Source organism: Microcaecilia unicolor, chromosome 6 (genome assembly GCF_901765095.1).
Source record: "Microcaecilia unicolor chromosome 6, aMicUni1.1, whole genome shotgun sequence".
NCBI classification, from domain to species: Eukaryota; Metazoa; Chordata; class Amphibia; order Gymnophiona; family Siphonopidae; genus Microcaecilia; species Microcaecilia unicolor.
The window spans coordinates 193152338-193178670 of record NC_044036.1 but is presented as its reverse complement, the minus strand read 5'-3'; the positions used below and the strand labels follow the sequence as shown (position 1 = coordinate 193178670).

Here is a 26333-nt window from a genome sequence, read left to right as displayed (position 1 = left end):
TTCTGAAGGCAAACAGCTGCCACAACATCTTGTGCTTGCTCGCTGTACTGTGAGAGGTTGCAACCACTATTTGCAGAAGGCAGGCACAGTGGGCTTTGCTCCTGTCCCCACTGCCCTCCAATGGACTACAAGGGATACTGGAAAGCAGAATTACACATAGTTAAAAATCAGGTCAGGACCTAGGAAGCACCAAAGAGGAGCTGCATGGTCTGACCACCATATGCTTTCAGACAGAGAAAGATACTATGGCTGCACAAACCCTTAAGGGGTGAATGACTTGGAACTTTCTTTCTTTCTCTGTCTCCATCCACTCGTAGATGGGACATAACCCGTTTGTTCTGGACTGGTCTGGATCAAAAGGAATAAGAACATTCTTGCTAGTTTTCCAGTACGCCCTTATCTTGTCAACACAGATTAGGATTTCATTCTTTTTTTGCCAAACCAAATGTTCTGAGGTCCCCATGTGCTGTTTCACCTAACAGATAGGCCCTGCAGCTCTACATAAGAACTAACCTGTGTAACCCAAACTTGTGCTGTGTTAAGGCGACTGATCAGAACTGCACTAGGGCATGTGACACAAAAAGCAAAAAAAGCAGAGGAAGGAAATAACGCAGGCCAGGTGCTAATTACCTCAACATCAGCTGCCGCAATGTAACAGCACATCCCCAGGGCTGTGGCACACTATAAAAAAGGGGAGACAATGAATACTGAAAGGCAACCAGGATGGAAAACAATTACAAGATAACTATCAAAGTAACTAGGCAGAGAGGGGATTTTATTTATTTACTAGTAAAAGAGGCCCGTTTCCAACAGAAAGGAAACGGGCGCTAGCAAGGTTCCAGGGCCCCCTTCCCTCTCTCCCTCTGTCCTCAGAGCGCCAGGCGCCCCTCCCCCCTCAACCTCCCTCTCTCCCCCACCCCCTTCCCTCTGTCCGAGTTCCAGGACCCCCTCCCCCTATCTCCCCCTCCCACCCCTCCTATTCGAGTTCCAGGACCCCCCTCCCTTTCCAGTTCCAGGACCAGCCCTCCCCTTCCAGTGGAGTTTCAGGACCCGAACCCCCCCTCTCTGCCCCTCCCCTTCGTAAGAGCCAGCTGTTGTTTGTAAGTTTTTACCTCACTCGATACCTAGTGGAGATAAATAATAAGGATCAGGAGAGAATAAAACGAATGAAGATGAGGGGGACCGAGGTGCCCTGCGACCTCGGCTAGCACAGAGTCGAACAAAATACTGGGACAGGGAGGGAGAGGGAAGGAACACAAGGAATCATGGGGGGGGGGGGGATATAGAGGGAAGGGGAGAAAATTGGAATACTGGGTTAAAGATAATTGGTTATAAAGATGATGGGTTCATAGTTCTTTAACAAAAATGTAGATGTAATAATAAAGAAGAGGAGAAGTCTTGGAGGGATATCAGAGAACAAGCCCTTGGAGACTTGTCTGTCCAGGCTGCACTGGATGGATGTACGGCTGGCAATCTTAGTAGGAACATACCCCTCCGAAGGGACACCATCTTGTAAGTGGTGGAGGGGCTTCCGTGTTTCAATGACTCAGAGGGCTATGCTGAAGGGTTACCCATATCAGACAGGCCTCTGAGGAGAAACCAGACAAAGAGTGTCCCAAATTAGGGAGAGGGGAAAGATGGTGACCTGAAGCTCGTATACTCAACGGCCCAGCTGTCCTCTGAAGTTCAGTTTTTGTTCACTTGAAATTTCCTCTCTGCATTGCAGTTGCCTTAACAGAGGAAGGGGACAATGGGGGGTCAGCCGCCGATGACCAGCGTTGTGTCCCCTGTGCAGCAAGTGTGGGACCGCTGTGTGACGAGCTGCCCATAGATGACTGGTTTGATGAGTCCTTTGATTAGTGCCGACGAAGGAGCGTCGATGCTCTTGGACCTGGAAACAACTTCATCGCTCAAAAATCATTTAACCACTATGCCCAAAGGAGTGGAGGAGTGAGTCAGGAGTGTATGCTGAAACGGAAGTCGTTTATAGCTGAACCCGTGTCGGCGGTGGTACTCCTAAACCCTTAAGAGTTATCAGCTTGGAGTTTTTGGCTCCCGTTGAGGTTGCATTGAATGTCATCTGGAGGGTGCTCCAGGACCTGACGGTGGTAGAGAATGACTTTACTTCAGATATAGTCTTGTTAATGAGCCACATGGATAATCTAATCGAATCCTTTGAGAATATACAGCAAATGAAGTTCTACTGAAGTAGGAAACGGTTAAGATTTGAAAATGATAAAAGACCCGAAAAATTTGAACAAAATGAATATTGTTACAGATGATTAATATCGAGATTGTTGTTTTCCCAGAGTTCCAGGTATGACTCCTAATGTTTTTTTTCCTCTGAAATGATTCCTCTTAATATACTAATTCAAAAGGAGTGAAGCCTGTGAAACTGGGATTACTTTAATCAGCGGGAATTGGATTGGAGATTCAAGGGTTTGTATTGTTAAACAATTTCTGGTTTTAAAAGGGAAAAAAAATGAAATCAGGTGTATTACTTTCACTAATATTGGACAATAAGTATGTTTCCAATGAAATTGATGGACTATGCACCGTTATGGTCTTGAAGAAACCAACCAGATGATCAATGTGGAATAATGATTTAGATAAATAATAACTGGGGATAATCGGGTTAATACCACGTTTTCTTTGTTTGCTGCTGTTTAAATTGATCTCCTTGTCTTGTTTCACCCTCCCTATTTATTTTGTGGTCTAAGAAAGAGAAAGATTGTATAAAATCCATTTATCTTGTTGAGATTGTTTTCTTCTAATATTGTTTTAATGTACAATCATCTCTGTTTTACTGTTTTGCAAGTGATCCTTGTAAAATGAAAAAAATTATAAATAAAAAGGAACATAAGTGATTGATAGAGTTGTATCACAGCTATAATAAAGAGTTGTTTTAGGTGAGCATCATTAATGTACAAAGGTTGATCTCTATAGATATAGTCATGTTATATTTAATGTTTTGAATCTAAGGGGTCGGACCTGAGGGTGGGAATGATAAAAACAACAAAAAAGGTTGATGACTGTTATTGTTGCAATGCACAAATATGTGGTATTACTCTCAGTTGTATAATACCAGATTCACTTGTATTGTTATAAGGTTGAACCATCAATAAAAAATGTTGAAACATAAAAAGTTTTTACCTCCTGCACGCACAGACGCTGCTTCAGACAGCCTTTGCTTTCGCTTCTGTTTCAGCTGTTCCTGTGGTCCCGCCCTCATTTCCTGTTTGTGGAAGGGCGGGATCACAGGAACAGCTGAAACAGAAGCGAAAGCAAAAGCTGTCTGAAGCAGCGTCTGTGCGTGCAGGAGGTAAACTACTACTACTATTTAGCATTTCTATAGCGCTACAAGGCGTACGCAACGTAGCACAAACATAGAAGAAAGACAGTCCCTGCTCAAAGAGCTTACAATCTAATAGACAAAAATAAATAAATAAATAAATAAATAAATAAAGTAAGCAAATCAAATCAATTAATGTGAATGGGAAGGAAGAGAGGAGGGTAGGTGTAGGCGAGTGGTTACGAGTCAAAAGCAATGTTAAAGAGGTGGGCTTTCAGTCTAGATTTAAAGGTGGCCAAGGATGGGGCAAGACGTAGGGGCTCAGGAAGTTTATTCCAGGCGTAGGGTGCAGCGAGACAGAAGGTGCGAAGTCTGGAGTTGGCAGTAGTGGAGAAGGGAACAGATAAGAAGGATTTATCCATGGAGTAAAAACATACAGTAGCTGTTGTTCCGGCCATGGCTGGAGAAGAGCATCCAATCCTGCGGATCCTGGCTGCCGTTTGCAGCTGAAGAACTGGGGAACTTTGGCATTGCAAGCCATGGCCATGAGATCCATTACTGGTCTTCCCCAACGTTGACAGATCAGCCGAAAAGCCGAGTCCGACAGCGTCCATTCTACAGTGTCCAAAAGAGTCCGGCTGAGAAAATCCGCTTGAACATTGTCTTGACCCGCAATGTGCGCTGCCGACAGACTCTAAACATGCGCTTCCGCCCATACTAGAAGACGAGACGCTTCCACTGCCAAGGGAAGACTGCGAGTGCCCCCCTGCCGATTGATGTAGGTCACCGTCGTGGTGTTGTCCGAGAATACACAAACCGCCTGCCCCTGCAGAAGGTCCTGAAAACTCCACAGTGCATGCACGACTGCTCGCAACTCCAGACGATTTATTGGCCAAGTCGCTTCGAGAGGGGTCCACGATCCCTGGGCTACTCGACGAAGACAATGGGCTCCCCAGCTCGCAAGACTGGCATCCGTCACGACTACCAGCTCCATTGAGTCCCGCCAAATCAGCGCACCCCGCACTGCAAAGGCCCGCCGCTGAACGCTGTTTCCCGCATTGGAAAGAGCGTTTTACCGCCTCTGCTGCCATCGCCCGTCCCCGAACAGGAACCCAGCAGGACTTACCCCGGATTGGGAAAGCGCGGGAACTGACAGTTGAGCCAAAGAAAAAAAAACTCTCTGACTCCACTTCGAGGCAGGCTCAGACAAGTAGGAACAGAAAACAGGTCTCGGACTGCAGTAACACAAACCTGCTCTCAGCAAAAACACACTTCCCTGTGCTTCTCTGTTTCTCTTTTTTTCTTTTAGTGAGGAGGAAGGCAAAAACAGGGAAGGAAAGGAACAGAGGGAATTTGAGGTGCAGCAGGGACCCAGCAACTGTGCATGCTGCCAAAGGGGACACCACCAGTCCGCCACCCCGGCTCAAACTGGCCACCGGCCCAGGAGCACCCTCAGAGGCCTTGGGCCCGGGAGCTGGAGAAAAAGCCGTCCATCACCTGCTGAGATAGAGACATACTAACTGAGGAAGGAGCTGGCCATCTGGCATCACTGCCTTTAGTTTGTTTATCTCTATCTCCACCTGCTGGTAGGCGGACTTAACCACTAATTCCTGGATTCATCTGCTGCAAGTGACAAGGAATGGTAGTTTTACAAAGCAAACATTTTTGAATACATGAAAATTGCTGGGTGATCACACTAAAAAGTCTGTTACTTCACCATTATTAAAAATAATCTCGGAGACAAGATGGCGTCGTGAAGAGAACGCGGTTAAGCAGCTCTCTCTCCTACCTCCACTTAGTGTTGGAATCGTTTTTCTTGTTCCCTTATGCCTAAAATGTAACATAGTAACATAGTAGATGACGGCAGAAAAAGACCTGTACGGTCCATCCAGTCTGCCCAACAAGGTAACTCATATTTGCTGCTTTTTGTGTATATCCTACTTTGATTTGTACCTGTGCTATTCAGGGCACAGACCGTATAAGTCTGCCCAGCACTATCCCCGCCTCCCAACCACCTGCCCCTCCTCCCAACCACCGGCTCTGGCACAGACCGTATAAGTCTGCCCAGCACTATCCTCACCTCGCAACCACCAGCCCTGCCTCCCAACCACCGGCTCTGGCACAGACCGTACAAGTCTACCCAGCACTATCCCCGCCTCCCAACCACCAGCCCCGCCTCCCGATCTTGACTAAGCTCCTGAGGATCCATTCCTTCGGCACAGGATTCCTTTATGCTTATCCCACGCATGTTTGAATTCCGTTACCGTTTTCATTTCCACCACCTCCTGCGGGAGGGCATTCCAAGCATCCACTACTCTCTCCGTGAAAAAATACTTCCTGACATTTTTCTTGAGTCTGCCCCCCCTTCAATCTCATTTCATGTCCTCTCGTTCTACCACCTTCCCATCTCCGGAAAAGGTTCATTTGCGGATTAATACCTTTCAAATATTTGAACGTCTGTATCATATCACCCCTGTTTCTCCTTTCCTCCAGAGTATACATGTTTAGTTCAGCAAGTCTCTCCTCATACGTCTTGTAACGCAAATCCCATACCATTCTCGTAGCTTTTCTTTGCACCGCTTCAATTCTTTTTACATCCTTAACAAGATACGGCCTCCAAAACTGAACACAATACTCCAGGTGGGGCCTCACCAACGACTTATACAGGGGCATCAACACCCCCTGCTGGTCACACCTCTCTCTATACAGCCTAACAACCTTCTAGCTACGGCCACCGCCTTGTCACACAGTTTCGTCGCCTTCAAATCCTCAGATACTATCACCCCCAAGATCCCTCTCTCCGCCCGTACCTATCAGGGATAAGCAGCGTATGGGCCCCGCAACACCTGCGGTACTGGAGGTGGGACCGATGGACCATTTTGCCCCCCTCAAGACGTTCTCCGGGGCTGGAATCCTCGCTGCTGGAGGGTGCGGTGGGAGGTGATCCACTCCTCCAGCTTGAGGCTGAAATCTCGCTCAACCCTGATGATCGGAGTCATCCGCTCATGCTGGCGATGGACCTGCAACGTGCCTTGGAGGCCTCTTGCACTGACGTCCAGGGAGTGCTTCCTTCAGCAGGGTCAGGTCGTGGTATAGGTTCGCCGGCTTGTTCCATCCAGGAAGCTGAAGCACAGGCAGCAGTCAGCGTTTTGCTGGACTGCAAAGTTGTAATGGAGAGACACTCTTCAGAAGGAACAGAGACTGAATTTGCTTCTCTCAGTAAGTCTTATTTGCCTGAGAAACTATTAACTATCACCTTAGATACTATTTGGGAAGCACTTTGGGGGTTGGAAACCTCTTTTTCTCAAAAACTGCCTTCTGTGGTTCAGTATACTAAGATTCCCTTAGAAAAAATCTCTATGTTGGAAACAAAAGTAATAACTGAAAAAAATATTGAAACTAATACTAGTAATATAGGTAATCTTCAACAAACTCATGTGAACTTGATTAAAGAAAATAAGTTGCTACAATATAAGATTGAAAATTTGGAAAACCAACAGATAGCTAAAACTTTACGCTTGATAAACTTTCCTAAAATGATTGCGGAAGGAGTTGATGTTTCTTTTGATGTTTTAAACCTTACACAACTGATTGAAGAGGTTGAGTTGGGCTCTAAACCAGCAACATTAATCGTAACCTTTTTGTTACAACCTGACCGAGATTGGATATTAAAGCAATTTTTCTGGCATAGGGAAGAACTCTTTATGAACTCTAAGATTAGAGTGTTTCCAGATGTTGCTAGAGTAACCCAAAAGCAGCGTCAACTTTTTCTTAAGCTTCGCCCTCGGGTTTTACAAATGGGTGGTTTGTTTTGGTTGAATTTTCCTTGCAAATGTATATTGAAAGTAAACTCGGTAAAATATGTTTTTTTATGATCCTATGCATTTAACCTCTTTCTTAGATTCGAAGACTGTTGTAACCCCAATTACGCAACCAGTAGTAATAGCCTCGTCTACTCCATAATTAATAATATAGTCTGAGTTTCTCTTCTATTTGCTTAACTTGGTAAGTGAAACTTATATTTCCTAGAATTGTACCTTGTTCTCCTTCTTAATTGTGGACTACAGATCGGACAGATTATATATTTCCTGTTATATACTTGAGTAATATGATGTTAATATTACCAATCTTTTCTGTATCAAGAATATTCTTGATTTAATTTGTGAAAGTATTAAAAAAAATCTCATCATAAACATAAATAGTAACAACAAATAAAGTTGTAAAATTTCATGTTGAAATTCCAAGTGGTTGCTGGGAAAACACCAAACTGTAGGGAGTTACTTTTTTTTTTTTTTTTTGGCCTCACCCTGTACAGCAGCAGCCTGAGTGATGTGGAGCTTGGGGTTAGAACACCTTTTTCCAGATCTACACCTGGGAAGTCACTATGGGGACATTTTTCAGGAGCCCATGTAACTGCAAAGTGTATGGATTTGTAAGGGAAACTAACTGAATCTATTTGAAATGTAGTGTAAAGGACATCCAGTAAAAGTAACCACCTCCTCTATGTCCGAGTGGCTGACAAGGACAGTATGCATGCATCTGAAAATCTGAGTGGAGCCAAACTCAGAACCCCCCTCCCCACCCAAAGAACACAGCGCTCCGCCACTTGACCTCTTAGCTTTTTTTAATATGGCTCACAGCAGCACTTTTAAATATGAACCCTTCAAAAAATTAAAATGCAAATACATTTTTGAAAGGCTTATATTTAAAAGCGTATTATATTTAAAAGTATAGAAGATCATGTGCACAAAGCCACATTTAATGCAAACCCTTTGTTCCAGGCACGGTCCTCCTCTTGCTTTCAGTTTCTTAGCACCAATTAACCACGTATATGATTTGCATACAATTACTTTTGAGCACTGTGTTGCTATTTGTTTGCCTTCCTTTCTGCATTATGGGCTTTGCGTTATGCTCTTTTGCGCCCGGCTTACAGCACTGGCCCCAGAACAGATGACATACCCAATGGAAGCCAGGTGGGGGAAGAGAAGGAGCAAGGTGACCAATACTTACATTCTGGCTGAAGTGTGGCTTGGGACAGTGATGTCAAGCAGCTGTCAAGGAACAGGAGTGTCCAATGTTTTGTCAAATGAGGGAACTGGCTGTAGTAACAATTAGGATACAGACAGAAAACAGGTACTTACACTCTGTCGAGCAAGGGGACTGGCAGTGGTATCGCTGAGGATAGTGATGAGAATCTGCTTCAGGCTACGGAACACCTCTTCTCCCTCAGGCCCCGAGCCCATCTGAAGGCACAATAGGGTCAGAACTGTAGCAGCAAGAGATTGTTCTTCCCCCTTCCCTGCAACCACCAGACACAGAGAGAGAGAACAGCTGTAATACATAGAGCTAATGCCACGCCCCCCCCCCCCCCCCCCAAATAATGCTGCTGCTCAAAAACATGCAACAACAGGAAATGTTCTGCAGACACCAAAGATCTCAGCAGCATCCTTTAGTCAAGATGCAAGAGGTGGCAGACTGTCACGTTCCCTGTCTATGCAGAGTATGGGCACCGGAGAAATGGATGGCCATCTCTATTTTGGGCTTGTTCCAGGTTTGGGCGGCCATCTTAGTAGGGGGCAGCTTAAGTTATGGCAGCCATCTTGGAGTAGGGCAGCTTCAGGAAGGAAGCCCATTTTTTTTTTTTAATCAATTTTCAAAAATTTACAAGCAATTACTACTTGAATAAGAAAAAAACAGTCAGAAATTCTTAAGGTAACATAGTTTGAATTAAGATAAATAACTTAAATTAGACCACCAAATTAGGGGGACATGAGCCATTATTAACTTGGAAGATAAGATTTTTACATATTATTTAAAGAAAGACTTAGCTAATTATACTCCATACTTGCCTATTCTATAAATTACCCATTCGGAAGTGCTCAGTCTGTATGACACAAACCAGCATTAGAATATCTTTTTTTGATCTATAAATTGTTTTAAATGCTCGGGAAAAAAGAAACCATATTTTACACCCAAATATTTTATATTACATTTGCATGGATAGTTTAGATTAAAGACAGTGCCTAATGCCAAGACATCAGTTCTCAGTGCAAAAAAGTCCTTTCTTCTGGCCTGAGTTTGTTTTGTTACGTCTGGGAACACGCAGATTTTCCCTCCATGGAAAGGAGTCTGTAAGTTTCTTAAGGCCATCTTTCTCACTAAGTCCAAATCTTGTTGAAATATAAAAGATACCAATAAAGTTTTTCTCTCCGTTGTAGATGTAATAGAAGATTCTAGTAAATCTGTAACATTCAAATCTCCTTGTGGTTGAATGTCACTATTCTTTTTTGTAGGTAGGTAATAAATTTTGTTCACAGGAGGTATATTATCAGAAGAAAATTTCAAATTTTCCACCAAGTATTTCTTAAATATCTCCAATGGAGAGTACACAGGTGTACAGGGAAAATTTAATAAGCGAAGGTTTAATCTCCTGTTGTAATTCTCAAAGTACTCCAATTTGTTGTTTATGGCATTTGTATCTTTTATCAGCTTAGTAGAAATTTCTTTCAATTTTGCATTTTCTGCTGTTAGGTGGTTAATCTTATCAGTTAATTCGCCTTTCATTGATGCAAATGAAACAGTTAAATCCTGAACATTGCTCACCAAACCTTCAATCTTGCCCGTCGATGCCTGGACAGTCTGTAGCGTCTCCCAAATCGCCTCAAGGGTAACCGACGCAGTGGAACCCTTGCATGGGTTCTGCATTGTTAAATGAAAAGTCCCAGGTGAAAAAGGGACCTCAGCAGGAGCCCCGATTGCAGGCCCCACTCGTGTGTTTCTTCCTTCGCTCTCGCGAGAATTAGAAGCACCCCCGCTGTCGGGTTCTGCTGGCTGCGGCGGAGGGTAATGCGGTGGAGGGGACAATGAAACGTCCTGTCCCAAGAGTTCGGACTCTTCCTGGTCCGGCAATTCAGCGGGACCTCCTGCCGCTGTAAGTGAGGAGCGCACGAGGTAGGTCTCCAGAGTTGGTTGGTTCGGTGTCGAAGTTAGTGCCGGTTGGGTCTTGGCTCTAACCAAACTCTTCCTCTTCGTATGCGGCATACTAATTCACAGAAGAAATGTTTCCTGAAGGAAAAAAAAACCCTCAAAGAGAAGGGTTGAACCGCTCAGTTCTCCGGAGCTACTCGTGGAGCGTTGTCAAAGCCGCCATCTTGCTCCGCCCCCAGGAAGCCCATATTTAGGTGTAGGGTTTCACCGATGGGGGGCAGCCATCTTGATTTCAGCTGTGCTAGTTTGGGCCTAATTTCTACACTATTTAAGACTCTGCCCTCAGTCCTTCCATGCTTCGGCTTCTACTCAGTTTGCTGATTAGTTGCAGTGCCTGTCCCTGGATCTGCTATTGACCGCTGCCTGGTAACGACCTCTGCCTGTTCCTGGATCTGCTATTGACTGCTGCCTGGTATTGACCTCTGCCTGTCCCTGGATCTGCTACTGACCGCTGCCTGGTACTGACCTCTGGCTGTTCCTGGATCTGCTATTGTCTGCTGCCTGGTACTGACCACTGCCTGTCCCTGGTTCTTCTGTTCTCTGCTGCTGGGTCTAACCCTGTGGACTTTGTGCTGGACTTTGTTCTCTCTGCTGTTGGCTACCCGCACTCAGGGGCTCAACCCCTGGGGAACGGTGGGAGACACAGGGGGAACTCGGGGTTTTGACTGACAGCCCGGTGAGGGGTTCCCTCATCGAGTACAAGGGCTCACCTCTTTGTGGAAAGCATTACACAGACATGATGATGCTCCCCCTCTTGAAGGGTTCAAGCACAACATCCAGTACAGGGTGATAATCAAAAGACTCTCATAGATTTAGGCACTCCAGAAACAAATAGTCTCAATTATACTGAAGGCAATACTGGGCTAATAAAGGGGAAGACACAGGAAAAGAGAGGGAGAAATATACCATCTTTAGTTGCTGAACTGCTACAAGAATATTTGAACAGGTTTAATTTGCTAGATGATAGGTAAACAGGATTCAGAAAAATGCACACCATGGAAACCTGTCTGCTTACGCTTTTATCCAAATTCAGATTGTCTGTTGATAAGGGCATTTTTTTCTTCCGATGCAACTGGACTTATCCGCTTTTCATTTGGATGATCATGACCTGGTTTTGTTAAAATTAGATCATATTGGATTGTTTGGTCCAGTTTTGCTGTAGTTACCAGGGCTTTAAAAAAAGTCACACAGTCAGGTTGATGCAAAATTTGTCTGATTTATAGTCTACTGGTTGTGGGGGTCCCGCTGGGTCTCCTTTTTCTCCTATTCTTTTTTTTTTGTTGTTGTTCAAATCATTTTTATTAGTAAGATGGTACATCACACATGTTAAACGATCATCATCAGTGGAATATTTGATTAACTATTCGTATACCCTCAGTTAACATTGGTAATCTTCTATTAGCTAACATCAACTCTATATAGTATCTTCCTTCTTCATCTAGTCCGTCCTCCCACCTTCCCTTCCACTTCTCTTATCACAATCTAACTTCCTTCCTCCCTCCCAACCAACTTCTCCCACCCTCCCATCTATAAACATCCCCTCCCCCCTATGTCTCTTTGGGTTCCAGTTCGTGGGATTCATGTCTTTATTCGAGTCTCACATCCTGCACCCTTCAGGGTCCTATACATTCAACAGTCTGCTTCTTGCTGCTGGAGTCAGGGTTCTCCAGAAGGGAGCCCATCTGTTCTCAAATGCTTTCCAATATTGCTGGTGCTGTGTTCGCTGCTATCCACTCCATCCTCATTAACTGTATCATTTGAATTCTCCATTGCTGCATAGTTGGAGCTTTCTTTGACAATCAGTTCAACAATATCACCTTCTTGGCCATAATTACCGCCCTCACTACAAATTCACGATATCCCATGGGTCTCGGGCTGCTCAAAGTGGGCTGTCCAAATAATAGTTGCACTTCATAGTGCCAGCCTGTTTCCCACATGTGGGACACCGTATGTAATAGGGATGACCAGAATTGCTCTATCTTCGGGCAAAGCCAAAACATATGTCCCAGCAAAGCTCCCTGCGCGCCACATTTGCTGCATTCTCCATCTGGCGATACTCCCATATAAAACGCTCGCCTAGGTGGTACATATACTCTCATTGCAAACTTGAAATCAAGGTAAGGTATACACAAAAAAGTGGCACATTTCTTGGGTGGACCGTGCAGGTCTTTTTCTGCTGTCATCTACTATGTTACTATGTACTGTAATTCCCAATGCGCGGTGAACATGGTACTTTTCCTTATTGGCAGCACGTGTGTTTTTAATGTATCACTCTTTATAAGAGTCCCCAGTTCTGTTGTCCAGTTCATTGCAAATTTCCGAAAATTTGGCTCGAGAATGGAGACCCTGATATGTTTATGATGAGATGAGAGCGGCACTTTTTGTTGTGCCGCTAGGGAGCATGCCGAGGACAGTTCTTCCTCCGCTAAATCCTCCCAAGGCAAACTAGCCACATAATGCTGCAGCTGTTGATAATGAAAACGATCTCCTTCTCGGAGCCCGAACTCCTGCTGTAGTTGTTCAAATGATTTAATCTTCCCTTCCTCTGCCAACACATTCACTAAATATATCATTCCCTGCGTTTTCCATCTTTGGAAAGCATCATATAAAGTTCCTGGAGGGAACGCAGGGTTGTCACATACTGCTAGAAATGGCGTCGTCCTTGTCGAAAAGTGATCAAGTTTGCACAGCCAGCGCCATACTGCTTTAGCCGTTGGTAACATTGATGTAGCTTTCAGCGGTTGTGGGATTCTCCCCCCTCCTGTATGCAGTAAGCAGCTGAAGTGTGTCTTTTTTTTTCAAGCTCATTTCTAAATTAGTATCTTCTTTGTCTCGATACCAGTCTGCTGTGTGCCACATTCCACTCGCCACCGTTAAAAGCCGCACATTTAAAAGACCCAATCGGAGGAAGTGACGTCAGCGTCAGGGATGGACGCATGATTCCGGAGCTCCGCTAGAGCGACGGCGAAAACGACGAATAAATCCCCGAAAATTCGGCATCCAGATAAAAAACACAGCGGCCAACACAAGCCTATGGCGACCCGGAAAAAATTAGATAAATTTAAATTCACGGCGGAGAAGCGCGACGGAGCAGCGAACTCTGGCAGCAGATCGCATATGACACGCGCCAAAATGGCGGCTGCAGATTCCGAATCGGAGGCGGAAGGCCTCGTGGAACAACATGATAGCGACACAGAGATTACCAAAAAAGAAGTCGCTCGATGGTTTAAGGCCTTGAAAGCAGAGATGTCGTCTGTTCGCAAGACGATTAAGGAGGCAGTCACAGATTTACAAAAAGACATGCGGGAAATTGGGCATAGAATGGAGCAGGCAGAGGGTGAGCTGGAGCACGTGGGAGGCGAAGTGCACCAGTTACAGTCTGAACTACAATCCCTGAAAGAGGATAAGGAAAAAATGGAATTAGACCTGGAGGACTTGGAAAATCGCTCAAGGCGAAGTAACCTCAGATTCAAAGGCATTCCAGATACTGATCAAAATATGGACTGTGCAAAAATTATTAGAGAAATATGTGCTCTTATTCTGGGAGAGACTGCAGGGACCCAGCAGGAACAAGGAGATCTTGCAATCCAATTTGACAGAGTACATAGAAGCCTGGGACCCAGGAGGTCCTCTCAACCTCGAGATATAATAGTCTGTTTCTCAAGTTATGCAATCAAAGACAGGATTTGGAGACAAGCAAGAGCTAAGGGCGAGGTCCTCTGGGAAAACCAGAAAATTGCGATATTTCAAGATCTGGCATTAGGCACCCTACAACGCAGAAGATCATTTAAAGATCTTACTCAATATCTTCAACAATCCAGTATTCGATACAGATGGACATTTCCTTTTGGATTACAATTTACAGTGGGAGGTCAATCCCGGAGAGTGTCACGGCTGGGAGAGGCATGGACTATATTGAAGGATCTGGGCTGTAAGGATTTACCACCAGAAGCTTCTGGATCATCCTCTGCAATTGTGCATCAGTCACGCAGGGCATCCACGTGGCAGAGAGTGGGCTCCAGAAAGGAAACAAGTCCTCGAGGATCTCCACAGAAGAGTGGGACTTGAGTATATGATAGTGAGAACTAGATGCACACCATACAGTGTTAATCTTATCATCAGTTGGTTGAACATGTCTATTTTAGGCGATAGTTTTATGTCGCTCCTGAAATGTTGTTAATACATATGTTTTATGTTGGCTAGCAATAATACTAAGAGAAGAATAGTGAGAGGGATAAGGATTGAAACAGTGTATAGCAATTGGGGTTTTTCACATGAAGCCCAATAATAGTCTGCTCTGGCGAGGAGTTACTCCCTCAGAACCTTCTGCTGGCAGATTCTCTACCAGCTACTTTGGGGGGGGGGGGGGGGGGGGGGGGGGAGGGGAGGGGGAGGGGGAGGGGGGTCAGGGGTTAAAAGTGGGTACATGGAATGTCAATGGGTTGAACTCCCCATCAAAACGCAGTCGTGTATTTCGGGAGGTGCAAAGGCTTCATTGGGATATAGTAATGCTACAGGAAACACATATTAAGAGTGGTGATGCTCACTTGCTCAAGCACAAATCTTTTGATGAATGTATAGCTCATTTTGATAACAGAGGAGGAAAAGTGGGAGGGCTTGTAATCTATGTTCGGAAAGGTATACCATTTATAATTAATGATATTTACAAGGATGTCCTAGGCAGGTGTTTGGCGGTGAAGGGACTTCTATATGGCAAACCTGTGACTATTGTGAATGTATATGCCCCGAATGTGGGGCAGGGGGACTTTTTCGATAATATGACAGAGGAACTTTCCCAGTTCCAACAAGGCCATATGATTTTGGGAGGTGATTTCAATACATATATGACACCAATGGACCATTCTAGAGGAGGAGGCAGTATAAATGTGACCCACAGTAAAAAACTAAAACAATTGACGTCACAGTTAGATTTAGTAGAAGTTTGGAGGCTCAGACACCCAGGCCAAAAGACATATACATTTTTCTCTCATTCACAAACTACATATACTAGAATAGATATGATTTGGTGCAGTCGCACACTCTGGGATAATGTGATAGATTCTGAGATTAGCCCCATTAGTATTTCAGATCATGCTCCAGTAGAACTTGAACTGAAGGGGTGGAGGGAGGAAGATAGGCTCCTCTTTTGGAGATTAAATGAGTCACTACTGGGGGATCACAGAATTTGTGCTGATATTCGTAAAGTGATTCAGTCTTACTGCATAAGCAATGACACGGGGGAGGTTTCAGATGGAACTCTCTGGGACGCATTGAAGGTGGTGGTAAGAGGGCACCTCATAAAGTGGGGGGCTCGTAAAAAGCGCGCCAGAGAAGCTGCGGAACTCAATCTGAGATCCAGACTGGTTCATCTGGAAAGACAACACCAGGCGAGGGGTTTAGCAAAAGACCTGCAGGAGCTCGGGAGGTGCCGGATGGAATTGGAAAAGCTACAAATAATGCGGGTGGAATTATGAGGAAGCTTCTCCAACATAAATTTTATGAATATAGTAATAAGTCAGGGAAAATGCTGGCCAATTGTCTTAAGGCTAGGCAGAGAAATCACACCATTACAAAAATTAAAGGCCCAGGGGACCAACTATATTACAGGGATGAAGAAATTAGAACTCAATTCTTAACTTTCTATAAAGAGCTCTATAAAAGAGAAATAGGGTTGGAAGATGCTGAGGTGCGGCAGAGTTTCGAGGGACTTGGGCTATCCAAATTGACTAGCGAAGAGAGCCGTAAGCTGGAAGCTCCATTTCGTCTTGATGAAATCACAGGAGCTATTAAAAATCTTAAGGGAGGAAAGGCCCAAGGAATGGATGGCTACTCCGCCAAATTCTACAAACTTTTCACGGGGGAAGTGGGACCCTTGCTGATGAGAGTGGGTAATGCCTGTTTTGAGGGTCAGTCTTTGCCCATTAGTATGCACGAGGCGGGAATATCCCTGCTTTTAAAGCCAGGAAGGGACCCTGCAATATGTGGGTCCTATAGACCAATCTCGCTGATCAACCTAGATATAAAAATATTATCAAAAGTATTGGCAGACCGGCTAGGTGCAATCCTACCAAAATTAGTACATACTGACCAATCTGGGTTTGTTAAGGGCCGGCAGGTAGCAGATAATGTACGCCGAACCCTGCATGTTATATGGGAGGCTCAGAGACAAGATATACCGGTCACTTTGCTAAGTACAGATGCAGAAAAAGCATTTGATAGGGTGGAGTGGCCTTATCTCTGGGAAGTTATGGAAAATATGGGAGTTGGGACTGGTCTACTGGGATGGCTTCATAGGCTATATGAAAGGCCAATAGCTCAATTAAAAATCAATGGGGGGTACACGTCGACATTCCCGATAGAACGAGGCACTCGCCAGGGCTGCCCACTGTCGCCGCTGCTCTTCGCGCTCTATATAGAGCCGTTAGCGCAGAAGATTCGAGAATCTGCGGATGTAAAAGGGATAGTAATTGGGACTATAGAACACAAATTAGCATTATTTGCGGACGACGTGTTATTTTTTGTGGGAAATCCTGCATTGACCCTTCCGAACTTGATGGTAATTCTATCAGAGTACGGACGCATGTCAGGCTTTAAGATTAATTATGACAAATCAGAGCTGTTGGGGATTTCCCTTACACAGGCCTGGATGCAAGAGCTCATGCGAACATACCCATTCCGTGTGAGGCACGATAAGATTAAATATCTGGGGGTCAGGATACCTATGGAGATTTCTCAAGTATTTTCCCTGAACTATATACCACTTTTTCAACAGGTACGAGCAGATTTAGAAGCATGGACGGGGAAATGGCTGTCATGGTGGGGGCGGGGCGTATTGCAGTTGTCCGAATGAATATTCTACCCCGAGTACTATTCTTCTTTCAGACATTACCAATATTAGTGCCAAAGGGGGAGTTGGAGAAATTGCAGAGAGCGCTATTGAGATTTATTTGGGAGGGCAAAGCGCCAAGGCAAAGCAGAAAGTTGTTATGGAAGGCAGTTGACTTGGGGGGAAGAGGTGTTCCAAACCTTAAATGGTACTACTGGGCTGCTCAATTAAAGTTCATTTCTGCATGGAGCCAAGACAGGCTGTCAGTGGTGGCCCAACTTGATCAACTTATGGTGCCGAATCAATGTCTCAAATCAGTACTTTGGGCCTCCTATCCACGTAGAATGTACACAACACTGACTTCCAATCCTTTTGTGCAACACCTCTTAACATTGTGGGCAGTGGTTAGGAGTAACCAGTGGCAGTCCAGGCTCACCTCATCTTTTGCATACATTGGGGGAGAACCAGGGTTTCAGATAGGAATGGGACATCCGGTGGCAAGGAGATGGGCAGAGAAAGGGATAATTTGTTTTAGAGATCTAATGGATGATGGACAAATGGTGCCCTTTGCGGAGCTTAAAGAACAAAATGGGATCTTAGAGACTGAACAATTCTTTTACATACAAGTCAAACATTATATACAAACACAAGGGTGGTTGAAGACGGACCCGGAAGAGTTTGAGGGCCTAGAGAATATGTGGAGTTCCCTGGGGAAAATGAAAGGTACTATTTCGATATTGTATAAATTTTTAAGGGGTAGGACCTTTGAGAAGTGTCCTTATATGCTTCAGTGGGAACGGGATTTGAATAAGGAATTTACAGCACACGAGTGGAAGGCAATTCTGGCTGAGGTTACTAAAGCCTCAACTTGTGTGCTGATAAAGGAAAATGCTTTCAAAATCCTGTCATGATGGTATTATACCCCACACAGACTGCATGTTATGTTTCCAGGGACATCACAATGGTGTTGGAGATGTGGAGATGAGGAAGGGACCTATCTACACATTTGGTGGTCCTGTGCCAAAATACAGGTCTTCTGGGGAAATGTCGCAACAAAGATAGCAGCCCACACGGGGAAGCCCTTCCCGTGTGAACCTCAATGGTGTTTGCTTGGATTGGGTAATAGACGAGGAGCTAAATGGCAGAGTCGGTTTAAAAGAATGTGCTTGGCAGCGGCAAAAACTGTAATAGCAAAGCATTGGAAACAATTAGAGGCACCCTCAGAAGAGGATTGGCTTTTGAAGTTATCTTTGATTGGCGAAATGGAGAAATTTACGGACAAAAGATTGGGACGTTATAATGAATCTTCAGAATTATGGACTCAATATCGGAGTTTAACCCGCGTGACATAAATCTTAAACGTATAATTTGTTGAGGGGGGAGGGGGGATGAGGGAGGGGGATGGGAACATTTTGGATTGTATCAGCGAATGACTGCTTGATATGCAACATGTTTGTTATTACATAAAACCAATAAATAAATACAAATTAAAAAAAAAAAAAGACCCAATCCACCATGCTCCACTGGCACTTGCAATACTTGCAGCGGCAGCTTAGGCCTTTTCCCTCGCCATAGGAAGTTTTGCAGGTATCTGTTTAACTTTGTCTTGTCTTTCCTCTTTAAGTATAGTGGCAATGATTGGAACACATGTAGCCAAATTTTGGTATAAGTATCATGTTACATAGTGTTATACGTCCAATCAATGATAGAGAACTGTCCTTCCATGCTTTTAATTTTTTGCACGTGACTTTCATCAAGTCTGCAACATTTTGAGTATAGAGCTGTGTCAGTTCTTTGGGTAAGGTAATTCACAGATAACAAATGCTTTCCTCCGCCCAGGTCAGGGGGAATTGTCTCTTCCATCCTCCCCTTGCTGTACCTCCATTGCTTGTGACTTTTGCCTGTTTAGCGTAAATCCTGAGAATCCTCCGAACTCTGTTAGTAACTGCAACACCTCTACTAATGATCTTTCAGGGTCCTGAGTGATTACTACTAGATCGTCTGCAAATGCTAGTGCCTTTACTGTCTCCTTCCCCATTGTCACTCCAGTTACACCTCCAGCGTGCTTAATTGCTCTTAAGAGTGGTTCCACCGCTATCGCGAAAAAAGTGGGGATGGAGGCATCCCTGCCGCGTTCCACGCCCTATCTTGAATGGGTCCATTCTTACCCCATTAAATCATTAACAAGGCTGCCAGATTGTTATATATACTTACGACAGCTTCATAATACCACCCTTGAAATCCCATATATTTCAGTGTATTAAAAAGGTATTCCCAGGCCACTGTGTCGAACGCTTTTTCCGCATCTAAGCTATATAGCGTTGCCGGGGCCTTAATAATCTGACAGTGTGCTATTGCTATTAAAAGACGACGGATGTTCCTTACTGACTGCCGACCCTGTATAAACCCTGTTTGCTCTTTCCCGATTAGTCTCGGCAAAATGGGGCCTAACCTGTTTGCCAGAACCTTCGCTAGCATCTTAACATCTACATTTATTAGTGAAATGGTCTGGGGGTTTCCCTGGTTTTGGTATCAGTGAAATCAGTGCCAAGTTAGAATGCAGTGGGAATCCTCCCTCTCGTACCACTTGATCACAGAACGCTATCAATGGCTTCAGACTAGTGTGGGGAAGCATTTTATAGAATTCCCCTGTTAATCCATCTGGCCCTGGCGCTGAATAGAGGCCTAAGCTGCGAAAGATGTCCTGCAATTCTTTCCCTTCTAGGGGCCGAGCTAGTTCTTGTTGCTCCTGCTCCGTCAGCTGGGGCATCACTATTTTTGTCAGGTATGCTCGCAATTCCTGAGGGTCTATTGGGTTCCGTGGGCCATACAGGTTAGTAAAAATTTTGTGAGTATCTGTGCAATTTCTTCACTCTTATGTTTAAGGACTCCCCTATCATCTCTCATCCCTGTTATCACCCTACGCGGCTCCCATGGCTTGATCAAACGCATCAACAGCGGTCCCGAGCGATTACCAAACCGCTGTAGCTTATACTTGTTATAGTGAAGTGACCGTGTCACGCGTTCATGCAACAATGAATTAAGTGTGGTTTGTATCGTTTCTAGATTCTCTCTATTTCTTATCGTGGGATTTTGAATGTATCGATTCTTTACTTTCCTAAGCTGCGATTCCAAATTTAATATGGCCGTTGATTGTTTTTTATGTCTTCGGCTCATATATGCAATGATCTCGCCCCTCATCACCGCTTTTGCTGCTGACCAGTATAAAGTTGGCTGCTCTCTATGTATGCCAATATGCTGTTGATACTCCTCCCATTTCTCCTGCAGGTAAGTTCTAAAATCTATATTATGATACATATAAGCGGGAAACCTCCACCCTGCACGATTTTGGTAAAATTCTGTCACCTCCAGATCCATCCATACCATGGTATGATCTGAAACCTCTTCCGGTCCCACACATGCTTCTGTCACCCAGGGAAAAGCTCTTACATCCAGTAAAATGTAATCCAAGTGGGATGATGTTCCGTGTGCTCGTGATGTATGCGTAAAATCGCGCTCTCCTGGATGCAGTGCTCGCCATACATCCACCAAGTTCAGTGACCTCATAAGGGATGGCAACACTCGAGCTCTAGCCCCCTCTCTATGAGCAACTCTTGGCGCCGTGCAGTCTAACATAGGGTCTGATACTAAGTTAGTGTCTCCCGTTAGTATTAATTTTAATGATCTATAGGGCTGGCACTTTTGCCTAATCATCTGGTAGAAATTTGCATCATAGTTATTCGGCCCATAGATATTGACCAACAGGTATTCCCTATCTTGCAACCACAAATGTACTATATCGGCCCTGTGCATCTCCCGACACCCACTCTGCTTTGGCTGCTAGACCTTTTTTTAATTAGAATTGCTACCCCCCCTCTCCGCTCTGAGGAGGAGGCCGAGAAAACCTCTCCCACCCACATTCTTTTCAATTTCCGATGTTCCTCCTCCGTTAGTCTAGTCTCCTGCAGGCAAGCGATATCAATGTTATGCCTTTTAAGTCCTGACAAAATCTTAGCCCATTTCACTGGAGTGACAATGCCCCCCACATTCCAAGTGCCCAATCGTATTGTTTTAGTCATCACTTATTCCTTTACTGTATTCTGCGCTTCCATCTATCCTCATCTCGCCCTCTGGGTGCCCAGCTTCACCCGAGAGCCAACAACTATTACTCTCCAGTCTCTGCTTCGTATTCCCAATTCCTTCCCACCTTCTCTCATCCACTTCCGTTATTCCCTGCTGCCTAGCTCCACATCGAGACATCCTCTCACCCTTTCCCCTCCCTTTACTATCCCCATCCCTTCCCTTCATCTACCCTTGTTCTTCTCTCGGATACGAGATGAAGAACTGGGATTCCAGACGTGTAGGGCCCCCCCCCCCTCAATCCTGATCTTATGTTTTAACGGTTTTTATTGATGATTCTACATGGTAAACACATCCATAAGATTAAGTACATAACTGGTAGTAAACAGGTCAATCCTATGTGCGTTAAGCCTTAGCTGCTATCATCAAATTTTTATTACAGTTTTCTCCCCTTTCCCCCCTTATTCCTAATACCTTTGAACATAATCTTTGTACAGTTACAGAAAAAGTATGTAACAGTGAGCAATAAACTCAAACATTAAATTCCAATAATAATACCTCGTGTACTGTTCTGTGTAATAACGCCCTTTCTATGTTTCAACCATTTTTATTGATTATTCCACAGAGTAAACACATCCATGAGATTGAATGCATATCTGGCAATACACAAGTCTCTCCTATGTTCAAGGAATATTACCTTGTCCAACATTATCCCCCCCCTCCCTCTCAATCCTGATCTTAATCCGCCTTGCGTTTACTACATTTATCAGCCACTTCCTTGTCTATATTATATAACTATTGTATTAACTCCCCAAACTCAATAACCTGGGAATTCCTTGCATAACCCTTATGCAGTTACTTATCTGCGTCTCTCAGGTCTGAATCTTCCGATCTCTTATAAAAGCTTGTGCTGCTTCTGGTGCTCCAAAAAAATGCCAGTCTCCTTCATGCAAGATCTTTAGGGTTGCTGGGTATACGATTCTGAATCTCTTCTGCGCTGCCACTAAACTTTGGCAAATTGGGTTAAATGTCTTTCTCTTCTCTTGCAGTGCTTTAGAATAGTCTTGAAAATTTTTTTACCGGTGTTCCCTCGTACATTAGCTGTTCTCTCTTTATCCTGGCGCCTCGGAGTATCTCCATTTTGTGGATGAAATTATGGACGAGGATGATTAATCATGGGCGATTTGCACGTTCACCTTTGCGGCCCACTCTATGGGCTCTTTCCAGGCACAGCAGTTCAATACTATCCGACAAGGTGAATTCTGCCTTCAACCATTTCTGTCGCAAGCTTTGCAGGGAAGCGTCTGGAACAGTCTCCGGGAAACCTACTATCCTTAAATTGTCTCTTCGGGAGCTGTTTTCCAATTTGTCGATTTGCTGTGCATGCGTCGCTATGGTGTTTTTCATTTCTTGTAGTTGAGCCGCCATGTTGCCTTCACTGTCTTCAATTGCGGACACTCTCGCCTCAAGCTCTCCAGTGCGCTTCTGAGTATCTTCTAGGTAACCCTCTAATGTGGTCATCTGCTCTGATAGCTGATTAAATTGTGGCTCGATCGCCGCTTTCACCGCCATTGTGAGTTGTTCTAGTTGCGCTTTTGAAAAACTCGCCGCCATCTTTGGCTCGTCAGCTCCCCGCACCTTTTCTGGTTCTTTTTCCCCCCTTTTCCGGGCATAGTCGCTCCAGATCTTGTTACAAAGGGTTCCATACAGCTTGGTAATGCTTATTGGGGCTTGCTGCCGCTTCTTATCTTTTTTTGTCCGTCTTTCAGTCAAGTGGAAGGGTTGGGGCCCGGGAGGAACAGCAGCACACGTCTGCTCTCCTCAGCACATCATATGGTCCCCCTCTCCTATTCTTTTTAATGTTTTTTTTTTTTAGTTCTCTGGGTGTTCTTCAGGATTTACATAAGTACATAAGTATTGCCATACTGGGAAAGACCAAAGTTCCATCAAGCCCAGCATCCTGTTTCCAACAGTGGCCGATCCAGGTCACAAATACCTGGCAAAATCCCAAAAAAGTACAAAACATTTTATACTGCTTATCCCAGAAATTGTGCATTTTCCCCAAGTCCATTTAATAATGGTCTATGGACTTTTCCTTTAGGAAGCAGTCCAAACCTCTTTTTTAAACTCCACTAAGATAACTGCCTTTACCACATTCTCTGGCAATGAATTCCAGAGTTTAATTACACGTTGAGTGAAGAAACATTTTCTCCGATTAGTTTTAAATTTACTACATTGTAGCTTCATCGCATGTCCCCTAGTCCTAGTATTTTTGGAAAGTGTAAACAGACGCTTCACATCTACCCGTTCAACTCCATTCATTATTTTATAGACCTCTATCATATCTCCCCTCAGCCGCCTTTCCTCCAAGCTGAAGATCCCTAGCCGCTTTAGCCTTTCCTCATAGGGAAGTCGTCCCATCCCCTTAATCATTTTTGTCGCCCTTCTCTGCACCGTTTCTAATTCCACTATATCTTTTTTGAGATGCAGTGACCAGAATTGAACACAATATTCGAGGTGCGGTCGCAACATGGAGCGATTTAAAGGCATTATAGCATCCTCATTTTTGTTTTCCATTCCTTTCCTAATAATACCTAACATTCTATTTGCTTTCTTAGCCGCAGCAGCACACTGAGCAGAAGGTTTCAACGTATCATCAACGACAACACCTAGATCCCTTTCTTGGTCCGTGACTCCTAACGTGGAACCTTGCATGACGTAGCTATATAATTTGGGTTCCTCTTTCCCACATGCATCACTTTGCACTTGCTCACATTAAGCGTCATCTGCCATTTTGACGACCAGTCTCCCAGTCTTGTAAGGTCCTCTTGTAATTTTTCACAATCCTCCCACGATTTTGAATAACTTTGTGTCACCAGCAAATTTAATTACCTCACTAGCTACTCCCATCTCTAGGTCATTTATAAATATGATAAAAAGCAGCGGTCCCAGCACAGACCCCTGGGGAACCCAACTAACTACCCTTCTCCATTGAGAATACTGACCATTTAACCCTACTCTCTGTTTTCTATCTTTTAACCAGTTTTTAATCCACAATAGAACACTACCTCCTATCCCATGACTGTCCAATTTACTCTGGAGTCTTTCATGAGGTACTTTGTCAAACGCCTTCTGAAAATCTAGATACACAATATTAACCGGCTCACCTTTATCCACATGTTTGTTCACCCCTTCAAAGAAATGTAGTAGATTGGTGAGGCAAGATTTCCCTTCACTAAATCCATGTTGACTTTGTCTCATTAATCCATGCTTTTGAATATGCTCTGTAATTTTGTTCTTAATAATAGTCTCTACTATTTTGCCCGGCACTGACGTCAGACTCACCGGTCTATAATTTTCCAGATCTCCTCTGGAACCTTTTTTAAAAATCGACGTTACATTGGCCACCCTCCAATCTTCCGGTACCACGCTCGATTTTAAGGATAAATTACATATTACTAACAATAGCTCCGCAAGCTCATTTTTCAGTTCTATCAGTACTCTGGGATGAATACCATCCGGTCCAGGAGATTTGCTACTCTTCAGTTTGTAATACTGCCCCATTACATCCTCCAGGTTTACAGAGAATTCATTAAGTTTCTGCAACTCGTCAGCTTTGAATACCATTTCTGGCACCGGTATCCCACCCAAATCTTCCACGGTGAAGACTGAAGCAAAGAATCCATTTAATCTCTCTGCTACGGCTTTGTCTTCCCTGAGCGCCCCTTTTACTTCTCGATCATCAAGCTGCGAGAAAAAGTGCCCTCACTAGCGGCGGGGGCCATTTATCCCGCACACCAGGGCCCTTTTTACCTCAGTGTGTAAAAAAAACCCCAAGCACACATGGCCATGCGGTAAGGAGCCTTAACCGCCACCCACTGAGGTGGCAATAAGGGCTCCCGAACTAACTGGGCAGTGCATGGCGATGCCTGTTTACACCTGGGTTATCACCACGCAAGACATTTCTCGGGGTTTTTCTTTTCCCCCCGGAAATGGCATGCGCTCAGAGCGGGACCACCGTCAGCGGTCGCATTGGGTCAGCAGTAGTTGACCATAGGGTCATCAGACTTAAGCTGCTGCTCCCCGTCTTCCGGATCTACCAGCCCCGAGGTGGCCAGAGAAGCAGAAACCCCACCCAACTCAGAGGGTCCGAGGAAGCAGGGGCTTCAAAATCATCCCCCGGCTCGTATCTCCAGTGCCCGTTTGGAAGAAGGCACCATGTAGTCTACAACCCAGATTCTGCACAGTCCCAGAAGGGAGAGAAGAAATCCCAGCCCCAACCACTGATCTCCATTAAATATGTCCTATGGAACAGCAAAATGAAGTCAGGGGAAAAGAAGTCATCCGACCCCCCCCCCCCCTCCCATGGAGGAAACCACCAACGGCTCTCCAGCATTACCCGGAACCACGGGCACCAAAGAAACAGCTGCTTCAAGTGGCAGAGCAGGTGCAGTGGCCGTGGGAAAAACCGCGGTAGGAGATAGAGGTGGCATCTGCAAGAGTCTTATGTGTTTCCCGCACATGGGAAAGACCAGCATCAACCTCACCGCCGCTTCCCACAAGCGAATCCGGCCCTTCACACCCTGCCGAACAGAGTCAGAAGATTTTTATTATTTTAAAGTTGCACTGCTTGTTGCTGCCAACAAAAAAACTTTTTTTTACAAATGAAGCAGTCTGTGAGAAATGAGGAGATGGTGGGAGGCCAAAAGAGAGGGATATGGGGTGGGGTAGGGACCTGGGGTGACCAGGTGTACCTCCCAAAGCTGGCGCCGCACAGCCAGTGATCCCCCAGCTCCACTGAACCAGCAAAGCCAGAGCGGGAGCCCAAGGACACATCCGTTAACATGCTGGAGATAGAGAATACTGACTAGCCAGGAAGCGGGACGTCCTATTTCATACTGTACAAGTTAGTACTCTCTATCTCCATCTGCTAGTAGACGGACACAATCCAGGGTTCTGGATTCATCTGCTTCTGACGCTAGGGAAGTAACAAAGAATTCCTCCTAAAAATTACACTGGCAGCCACTTGGAAAAACCGCTACCACCTCCAGTGCTGAAGGTGGACTATTTGTACCAGATGTCTAAGCTGACGGCAATTCGAGCTGGACAAGTTATACAATTTTATAAACAATGGGACAAATATGTCAC

General features: G+C 44.8%; 1 protein-coding gene across 2 annotated transcripts in view; it reads right to left on the bottom strand.

Annotated features, from left to right (window-relative positions):
* The window catches only part of IFRD2 (interferon related developmental regulator 2), a 100375-nt gene that overhangs the window by 28906 nt on the left and 45136 nt on the right, over nt 1-26333 (bottom strand). For both annotated transcript variants that reach the window (XM_030206467.1, XM_030206468.1), the window contains 2 exons: nt 8434-8591; nt 631-681 (listed from right to left, as the gene is read on the bottom strand). In XM_030206467.1, coding sequence (XP_030062327.1) covers nt 631-681; nt 8434-8591 — 209 coding nt within the window. The remainder of the gene's footprint in view (nt 1-630; nt 682-8433; nt 8592-26333) is intronic.